General features: G+C 38.9%; 1 protein-coding gene across 1 annotated transcript; it reads left to right on the forward strand.

Moving 5' to 3' along the window:
* The first annotated feature begins 6,492 nt into the window (after positions 1 to 6,492).
* Positions 6,493 to 9,803, forward strand: LOC121421881. Its single transcript, XM_041616682.1, has 5 exons — positions 6,493 to 6,643; positions 8,052 to 8,115; positions 8,634 to 8,795; positions 9,192 to 9,364; positions 9,618 to 9,803. The coding sequence occupies exons 1-5, from the start codon at positions 6,551 to 6,553 to the stop codon at positions 9,801 to 9,803; spliced, it is 678 nt and encodes a 225-aa protein (XP_041472616.1). The 5' UTR covers positions 6,493 to 6,550.
* The last annotated feature ends 418 nt before the right edge of the window (positions 9,804 to 10,221 follow it).

Below are 10,221 nucleotides of genomic sequence, written 5' to 3' on the forward strand. Positions count from 1 at the left end.
TTGTCCAGAGTCCATGGCCCCGTCTTGCAAAGAGTTGCGATTGATCCAATCAATCACAACTATGGAAAGCCAGCACAGTCAACATATAAAATGCATGTTTGTTTAAAAAAAATAATGATATGAATGTATATATCCATAATTTCGTTGATTTCTTGACAATTTTAGACTGTGGGATGGTCGCTAAAATTGTGACTTTCCGTGGGGCGGCAAATACAACCACGGTTCTTGGACATGATAATATGCAGAATATTATGAGTGAATACATGCACAATGTTGCCATCGGTAAATTTTGCTCCTGACCTCAAAATTAAAATAATAATATGCAAAATCGTACCATTGATTCGACTGGAAATTCCGCCATTCACCCCGTGTGTTAAGGACTTCCGTGAACGCGCGCGAGCGTGCACAATGCATGTAACCTCGTTCGCGTTGTTTTTTTTTATTCGTTGTTCATGATATACGTTAGATACAGAATGTACGATGGCGGATAAGATGTCGTCGTCTTCGTCGTGTTTTGACAGCGAAAATGACGATTTATCACTAGCAAATATATGCTACATGCACGTCTTACCCAAGGAAAGAGGGCCAGTAAATTCCTCTCAAGTAAAGAGCTAGAACAAATTTAAGCCTTTGCTGCATTCGTTGATGTAGACTACCTGGGACTTCAGAATAAAAATAGCTATTCGTGCAGCAGAGAAGTTTGGCGATTGACTTGCATGCAGCCCGGCCCCGGGAGACCAGCCCGACGTCCGACCAGCATTTCAGCAAGATCCGAATGGATCAAAATAAATATAGATGTACCGCGTTTACATCTTGCCCAGAGCCAGGTCAAACATCGTTCGTATCACCAGCATTGAGCAATCAAGCGATCGAAGGTAATTTTTTTCACTTTGTGCTCTTGCATTTCACTCTCTGCAAAAGTGAAGCGGTGCAAACTTTGATGATTTTTGTATAGGTCTACATCTAGATTTCTTAATTGAGTCGATGAATAATGTGACTCATGACTTACTTCGTCTTCTATTCATAGGCTTGTAAATGTGGCGGTGAAGTAAGTCATGACATGAATCACATTATGTATCGATTCAATTGAGAAATCTAGACCTATACAAAAATCATCAAAGCTTGTACTGCTTCACTTTTGCAGAGAATGAAATGCAAAAGCACAAAGTGTAACAATTTTGGCATGGACAAAGATCGCTATAACAAGGATCACCATCTCAAAATCATCCTCTGTATCTTTTTCACCTTCGATAGCTTGATTGCTGGTGATACGAACGATGTTTGACCTGGCTCTGAGCAAGATGTAACGCGTTACATCTATAACGTTAGTTTGATCCATTCGGATCTTGCTGCAATGCTGGTCGGGCTGGGCAGGAGCGTAACGGGTCGGTGGCCAGGAGGGGCAAGAGCAAAAAAATCTCCGGTCTTATCAGGGGCAGATCCATGATTTTCCAAAAGGGGGCAAATTTTTCAGAGGAAAGTTTCGACCAGCCCCCCCCCAAAAAAAAAAGTTTTTCAACCAATTGACAAGCAAAAAAAAAATAAAAATAAAGGTTTTCACCCACAAATGAAGTATATTTCGTACACGAAAAAAAGGGTCTTCAATTTCAAAAGAGGGGGCACACCTTTGTTTTAATGGCATATTTACATTACAAATTTTAGTATTTTGCTTCTCAAAGGGGGGGGCAGGCAATGGCGTCATGAGGCAACATTTTGAGGGGCGATATGGTGTATCGGGTAAAAAAAAAACAATGCGAGTGAGCAAAATTTATACATTTTTATTACAAAAGTCTAATTTTAGATTGTGACATGTTGAAAGAAGATAACATATTTTTCACCCTTCTCTCTTTCCCTTTCCTTCTTTTTTCTTGGTCTGTACGCCACGGTAAACAGGATTTTGTTTATAATTTTGCATGCTTATTTTTTAAAAAATAAAATCACCTTTTCATGACAATCTACTTGTTCTTCTTTCTTTCCTTTTCCAGTTCCTCTTTTTCCCCCTTTCCCTTTTATTCCTCCCCCTTTTCTTTTTAATCCCCGATCTCCCCCTTTTCTTTTTTTTCCTTTAAGTTCCCGGTGAACTCCGCCAGGAGGATAGCTTCCCCCCCTGCACTGTTAAGCCACCACTCCCTGTGCCGGGTTGCATGCAAGTCAATTGCAAACTTCTCTGCTGCACGAATATCTATTTTTATTCTGAAGTCCCAGGTAGTCTACATCAACAAATGCAGCAAAGGCTTAAATTTGTTCTAGCTCTTTACTTAAAAGGAATTTACTGGCCCTCTTTCCTTGGGTATGACGTGCATGTAGCATATATTTGCTAGTGATAAATCGTCATTTTCGCTGTCAAAACACGACGAAGACGACGACGACATCTTATCAGCCATCGTATATTTTGTATATAACGTATGTACAGCGAATAAAAAATACTAAAACGCGAACGAGGTTATTACATGCATTGTGCCACCTAGTTAACAATTCGTTGCATTGTGCACGCTTGCGCGCGTTCGCGGAAGTCCTTAACACACGGGGTGAATGGCGGAATTTCCAGTCGAGTCAATGGTACGATTTTGCATATTATTATTTTAATTTTGAGGTCAGGAGCAGAATTTACCGATGGCAACATTGTGCATGTATTCACTCATAATATTTTACATATTATCATGTAAAAGAACCGTGGTTGTATTTGCCGCCCCACGGAAATGAAAAACTAGAGACATTTTCCTTGTCCATCCCACAGTCTATTTGATTTGTATTCCTTTGTTTAAAAAGGACATTTTGCAAATTTCCTGTAGAAAAAATTACGACACTGATGGATTTCCATAGAGTTACGATTGATTGGATCAATCGTAACTCTTTGTACAACAGAGCCCAGGACGATACTCTTTTGATTCACCGATATTCGACAAAGACTCCTTTGTCATGAAGGGCTTCTGACAATAGAGTTTCAACGAACCAGTAAGCGGCTGCGTAATAGTTGCCAAAGCTCACTATTTTGTATTTTTCCTATCTGGGGTATCATGACGTTCATTTATTTCCATAGTTGTGGATTGATCGAATCAATCATTATTATTTGTGAAACCGGCTTTTTATGTAAGAAAGTTGTAAGATGTAAGTAGGGCTCTCAAATTAGTCATGCTGTACAGAAATATGACATTTAATTGCGGTATTTGGATGACGAATCATTCTAATAACAAATGTTAAGAGTTTTGAAAACTGATTGGTGTTTCTTATCAGAATCCAAATGTGTGATTTCTGCGTTGGTGTTTGAACATTAAAATTTATTCCAAGTTTTGAGCAAAGCGTGACTATTTTGTGTGTTGTTCACCCTAGTAATACCACATACCACATGGTCACATTTGCTCTACGGCGGCCGTACGGCGAGTCGAAAACGGCCGTTTTATTCATTTTTATTCAAACTACCTATGTATAGCTGGTACAAAAAATGTTAAAGCGGCTGCTTTTGACTCGCCGTACGGTCACCGTAGAACAAATGTGACCAAGCAGGGGCGGATCCAGCTTTCGCCAATAGGGGGGGGGCCCGAAAAAATGTTTTCATCAACATTTTCTCGATTGGGCACTATAATCTGATTTTTTTGGGGGGTTCAGGGGGTAATCTATTAATATATGATGCGAACACGAAGGGCGAGCTAAAATTCTTTGATATTTTATGTCCTTAGAACTGAAGATTCTGAGCAGTTTTTATAATCATGAACAAAGATAAGTATCCAACTAAACAATACGAGCGCGAAGCGCGAGCCGAAATTTTATTATAGTAACGTGAAAAGGGACTCAAATGGGACTGTGTTTTGTGATTAATGAAGAGGATACAAGTATCACCAATTAAATAATGATAGTGCGAAGCGCGAGCTCAAAATTTTTGATATTCCGACCTGAAAACTGGACAGTCTAAGCGCGTTTTTATTTAAATAAACAAGCTGTGTGTCTCAAACAATTAAATGCGAGCGCGAAGCACGAACTTAATTCTTTTTTATACTGACATAATAAAGAAGCATTTTGACAAATTTTGGCAAGAATTTCCAAACAGGATAGGTATCTCACAAATCAAACAATGCGAGCGCGCAGCGCGAGCTGAAAATTTTGATATAAAAATTTGTGTAAATCAAACAAAATAATGAAAGCTTGATGTGCGAGCTAAAATATTGTGTGCAAATTGATTTCAGAACTGGATATATGAAGTGTCATTTAATCCTCTTGAATGGGATTCATTACACAGGCAATGCGAGCGCGAAGCACGAGCGAAAATTTTTATATAAAGTCTATTTTTCAATACTGTAAATCAAACAAAATAATGAAAGCTTGATGTGCGAGCTAAAATATTGTGTGCAAATTGATTTCAGAACTGGATATATGAAGTGTCATTTAATCCTCTTAAATGGGATTCATTACACAGGCAATGCTAGCGCGATGCACGAGCGAAAATTTTTATATAAAGTCTATTTTTCAATTTTTTCCTTCATCTTTTTCTTGTTTCCTTTCGGGGTTGGACCGGCCGTTACGAGGCTGTAAATTGCACATCATGGGTATAATATATACCTCTTTCTTACTTTCTGTTTTTCGTAGTTACTATTAAGATAAAGAGTACACTTTTTTCTGCAGGTTGTCAAAAATAGGGGGGCCGGGGCCGGCTCGGCCCCCTCCTGGATCCGCGCCTGCCAAGGTATTACAGGAGTTACCTTATGATGTTTCACGTAGTAAAAAGAGAGAGAAAAAAAGAAGAAAAGGAGAAGAAAGAAAGAATATACGAAGAAAAGCATCTACACAGTGAGTCGGAAAAAAATGTCCCAGTATCAATTATGAACATACATTAAAACTTCTGTGCCGATCGCACAGAAACGTAAGCCTAACAGTAAGCCCAGTCACATCTTTCGGATTTTTATGTCAAATATTCATTTCAATGAGTAATAATACATTGTGGTAACATTAGGGACTCTGATAGCCCTAACAACGGTTTTGTGAGGTCAGCACTTGACATTGTCTCGTAATTGATGGACATTTTTTTCTGACTCACTCTGTATATACGATTCCAATTGAGGCAAGTTTCTTTCCCGTCTTGCAAGCGGCTATATAGCTCTTCTAAGTTTTCAGGTTTTAAAGAACTATAGCTTTGTTTGGAAAATATGCATGCTCTTTGAATATGTTAGGGAAAAACTGGAAATTGTCTCGTAACCGTTGGGACATTTTTTTCTTACTCACTCTGTATATACGAATCCAATTGTGCAAGTTTCTTTCTTATGAGAACGTAGTGACAAGATATTCCGTCCACCTGTTACAAATGAATTAAACTATACGTGAAAAACTGTTTGCATACAATACTTGTTGCTCTGCAGGCAAGCAACTAGCTATACACAGTTTTCAGGTTGAAAGAAATTTTGCTTTGTTTGGAAATTGCATAATCTTTGAATTAGATAGGGGAAAATAAGTATTAACGTCTGAGAAGTCGAATACACTGAAATACAGTTTGCACACAATTGCTGCTGCTAGGTCTGATCAGCCTCTGGAAAGCCGTTCAGGTAGTAAAGAACTAGCTTTGTTTGTAAAATATGCATACACTTTGAATATGTTAGAGAAAAGATATGTGGTAACTTACATCTGGGGAGTCGGATATACTGAAATACAGTTTGCATACAATAGCTATTGCTAGGTCTGATCAGCCTCTGGTAAGCATTCAGGCAGTAAAGAACTATCTTTTTTGGAAAATATGCATACACTTCAAGAAGTAATTGTCTAACATAAACAATAGTAAACCGACCAACACGTCTGGTTACGCAATCACCTGGGCCCCTTGACACAAAGGTTTGTAATCAACATAGAGATGTATACTAATTAGGCGTTATTAGTAGGCCTATATATCTCTATGGTAATCAATCACTAAATACCAATCAATCAAAATTATCGTTGCATACGCACTCTGTTAAAAATAATGAACGGGAACTAATCAAAGCGGTTCTTTCACATTTGCAATTCATCGCAAACCTGTGTATTATGGAGCCCAAATGATAATAGGAAGCTATCGCACTGCAACGTGGACGAATGCAAGAACACAGCAAATGTATCAAAACACCCGTCAAACCACAATGGACAGCTAGGAGGTCGTTGTGAATCCGAACGGGACTTTCTTCCTAAGTTCCGGAGCTGACGAAAAGCTGGAAGTATTTCGTTTGTCCAGACTCCAGGACAACCTGTTGTTTGATTCAACAATATATTCGACAAAGACCTCTTGGTTGTGCTTTGTCGTGAAGGGTACAATTGGATAACATATTTATTACATTCTTAAATCCGTCATTAGTCGTGGAGGAGAAAATTCCCTATTATTGGACTTCTTGGAGCCTACAGCCATGACCGGCTCTTATGGTGTTTGAAACGGAAAAGGTCTCAAGATGAATGCGAGTCATATGTCTTGCTCTGTGGTGTTCTTTTATAACGCATACAAGTCCCAGTCAGAAGTTATTATAAACGGAACTCAGACCGAATTGGTCTAAGACTATACGCCTCCGTCACTTGAATAAAAACCAATACATCATTAATTACCATGAAGCTGTGGATTAAGCGTCGTCATTTCGTCATAGCGATTCATCTGGTTTCCTGCCTGGTGACATGGCCTTCGGATGCATTACGGCACAAGGTAAGTAGATCATTGATACTTACTTTTGATCCATCTTGATTATTCCACTTGTTTTTCGAAACCATGCACTTGCAATCTCCAGCCATCTTGTTCGGGTTAATGAATGCAATCACATTTGCTTTCGGCGGCCGTTTTAACAATTTTTTTTTTGTACCAGCTACATAATAGCGGTTTGAATAAAAATGAATAAAACGGCGCACCGTTGGAGAAATGTGACTGCATGATAGGTCCATGACGTAATGCATACAAAGTCGTAGAAATGATCATTGTAACGAAAAGGAATCGATCACATTCAAGAGCCGAACCAGCCGGATAAGACACAATAGTTTTGAGGGACCGACTGTTGTTCACAAACAATAACAGGTACCTGAAACATGGCTGAATCCGCCAGTGATCGCGTGCAGTCATTGTATGCCTCGTTCAGACGCGTGGAATCCTGGGGGCCGTTTCATAAAGCTGTTCGTAAGTTAAGAGCGACTTTGAGAACGACTGGTGATCCTTTCTTACGCGCTTAACCATCGCCTATGAATATAATGCATCATTTACCACAAGAAAGGATCACCAGTCGTTCTTAAAGTCGCTCTTACGCTCTTAACTTACGAACAGCTTTATGAAACACCCCCTTGGTCAGAGTAAAATTCTAATCATGCATGGATTAGAATTCCAAAGATATTTATCTCATCACAACCAGACGTAAGCTGTATTGGTCGGAGGAAAACTCGAAGTAGTACCCGTCTGGACAGAGTTACTTACAGGGGCGGCGGAATGAAAGTGGAGGGGCACCTTTTGTTTGGCAGACAAGATATGCCCCTCCACTTCCTTTGTCCGGCCTGACGTGCCGCCGCCTCTGGTTACTCCGACCTTCCTGCAACCAAAACATTCCTACTAGTGTCCAGGAGTATCTTGTCGGAGACGTAATGGCAGAGAATTTGACCGATGACACTTTTTGTTTGCTTGTCATATTTTCTGCAAGGAAAAAAGGAAATCGAACACCCTAAATGAGAACCCTGGATAACCATAGGCAGCGGAAGCGGGGGGGGGGGGAGTCCTGCTCCCCCTAAATTTGAGGTCACGTGGGGGGTCTCCTCCTAAAATTCCTTTTCATAACCTTTTATTTTTTTATGTTTTTTTTGCTTGTCAATTTTGTTTCCTGCGCCCCTCCCTAAATTCAGGTGAACCCCTCCACCCTATTTGGGGCTTACGCCGCCAATGTGGATAACCCCATGTTGTATAAGAACCTGAGAAAGTACCCTTTACATGTTGTAGAACAAATAACGGTTCCAAATGACTTGAAAAGGTTACAAATATGGATCAATCAAAGGTTCTAAAAGTGTTAATAGTGTATTCTTGATTTGAAATGCATGATTAAGGTAAATAAAACAATGCTCTGTTATCCATTTATTGTTAGATACACCGTCACATGACCAGAGATGAATTGGTAGATTTCTTTGGAGTAAAGTCGTATAGTAAAGGTATGTATTCTAATTTTCAATTTTGTTTGAGAAAGAAAATTTTATTTGTTTGAAAAGACACAGTGATTCAATTTGCTGGGATGGGGTGGGTGTGTACATTGAAAAAGAACGCAAAACTTAGGCCCTACATTGATGTTATACCCATTTCACTGCATGAAGACAGAAAATTATACTGAAATGTCTCCCTTAGTCCATTTAAAAGATCATACTGATGCATAATCATTAACAGAAATTACACTTATTGTCTGATTGTAAAGAAGGTTAAGATTATATGCTGTCTATTCGAAACATAATTCATGTTGAAACAAAAAGCGTGAATTTTATTTTATTCTTGCCTTTAAGGCACAAAGTTAATTTCTAACAAGATATTTTTGTATGTGATTTAACATGTTTAACGTGATTTTGATATTCCTTGCACCAATACAGTATTGCCTCGTTTGATTTATAGATATTTATGAATGTTTTCATCTTGGAATGGAAATAAAATAAATGAAAGTCCATATTCCTCCATTATGCAGTTCCAGAGTACGAGATCATTCAGCCAATCATAATAGAGAATCATAGCGCAAGGGTATCACGTGACCAAACCTTCCACCAATCCCACGACAGTGATGGTGAACGTTCTTATCTTATTTACGCTTTCGGCAAAGAATATGCGCTCGACTTGGAGCCGGGTAATAGTAAGTAGATTTTTTTTTAACTTGTGCAATTTTCACGATCATTATCATTATGAAAAACATCATTGTCATCATCATCATTTCCATCACCATTATAATTGTTGAATTCATTGTTCTCATTGTCGTCAATATTATTATCAGAAAATGTTATTCATTACGTCACTCGCTTATTGTTATGTTATGCTAAGAAATAATGATTACACTTGTATACACTTTTGTTATTGGAATGTGGAAACAAATCAAATCAAGTCAAATATCGTTACAAATATTTCTCCCTGTACCATATGTACCTTGATCTCTTCCCCCGACCCCCCCTTCTCTCTCTCTCTCTCTCTATTTCTCTCTTGGTATTCCTGTTTACATCAATTCACTGGTCTTTTTATTTTTTCTATCTTCTAGACAATGTCTTTCCTGAACACCTCGTCCTTCATCACTGGCATGGCAACGGCACCAACCACACGTCACTCAGAGCGCAACGTTTACACCGTAACCATGGATACTATGCCGGTCACGTGAGGGGTGAAAAACTTGAATCTATGGTGTCCTTAAGCGAACAAAATGGAAAATTATTGGTAAGTATTTATCTGAATATTCAAAGACAATCAAAGTAGGCCCTATTTGAAAACAAACTGACTCAATGTGTTGATGATATACATGAACATTGATAAATAAAAGTATTGTCTGGTCAAATTATTATCGGATCTTATCCAAATATCGACGCCTCTTATTTTTACTTAACTTATTTTAATCCGATTCTAACTGGTATAGACCTATAATTTGCCTCAATGATTAACCAATGAATATAGCGTACTTCTTTTTATACAGAATGGCTTCGTAGCAAGCAAGGACTTGGCCTTCTTCATGAAGCCTCTTCCTGACAGATTGTATCACCTCGTTGGGGCATTACGCTATGACAAGCAGGAGCAGCAGGGGGCGCCCTCGCCTCCCCATTTTGTATTTAAACGCACAGAAATTAACACATGTGGGAGAGAAATCGATACAGGTACGTAGTCGAATAGGTATTACGCACTGGCGGATCCAGGTAGTACATCCGGGCCGGCCCGTTGTGAGAGGGACAAAAAACAAATTTTTAAGGGTAATATTCCATGCATTAGCAAGTGACGACCTTTTTTTTTTGCTTGTCATTTTTTTTCCTGGTCATTTTTTTTCCTGGAACTAAAAGACCTCCATTCTGTAGTGAAAAACCTCTTTTTCCTGCTTGTCAAATCTTTCCTGTACGATAGTGCCCCCTCTTTTGGAAAATGCTGGATCCGTTGGCGTTATGTAACGTTGGTAATCTATTTTTTGTTGGTCGTGAAAAACTTCGGGGCTTGCAAGAGCCCCAGGCCCCCATCTGTACGCTTCTGGTTAAAGGGAATACCCAAAGCATTGTACATACAATAATGTGCATGAAATTTATATAGCTGCG

Source organism: Lytechinus variegatus, chromosome 9, assembly GCF_018143015.1.
Source record: "Lytechinus variegatus isolate NC3 chromosome 9, Lvar_3.0, whole genome shotgun sequence".
Taxonomy (NCBI): Eukaryota; Metazoa; Echinodermata; class Echinoidea; order Temnopleuroida; family Toxopneustidae; genus Lytechinus; species Lytechinus variegatus.

What these genes read in the sequence shown, in the direction of transcription:
- LOC121421881 (XM_041616682.1), top strand. Translation starts at nt 6,551, where the DNA reads ATGAAGCTGTGGATTAAGCGTCGTCATTTCGTCATAGCGATTCATCTG. An exon ending in AGTAAAGTCGTATAGTAAAG is followed by an intron (nt 8,116 to 8,633) that starts GTATGTATTCTA and finishes TCCATTATGCAG; the next exon opens with TTCCAGAGTACGAGATCATT. An exon ending in CGACTTGGAGCCGGGTAATA is followed by an intron (nt 8,796 to 9,191) that starts GTAAGTAGATTT and finishes TCTATCTTCTAG; the next exon opens with ACAATGTCTTTCCTGAACAC.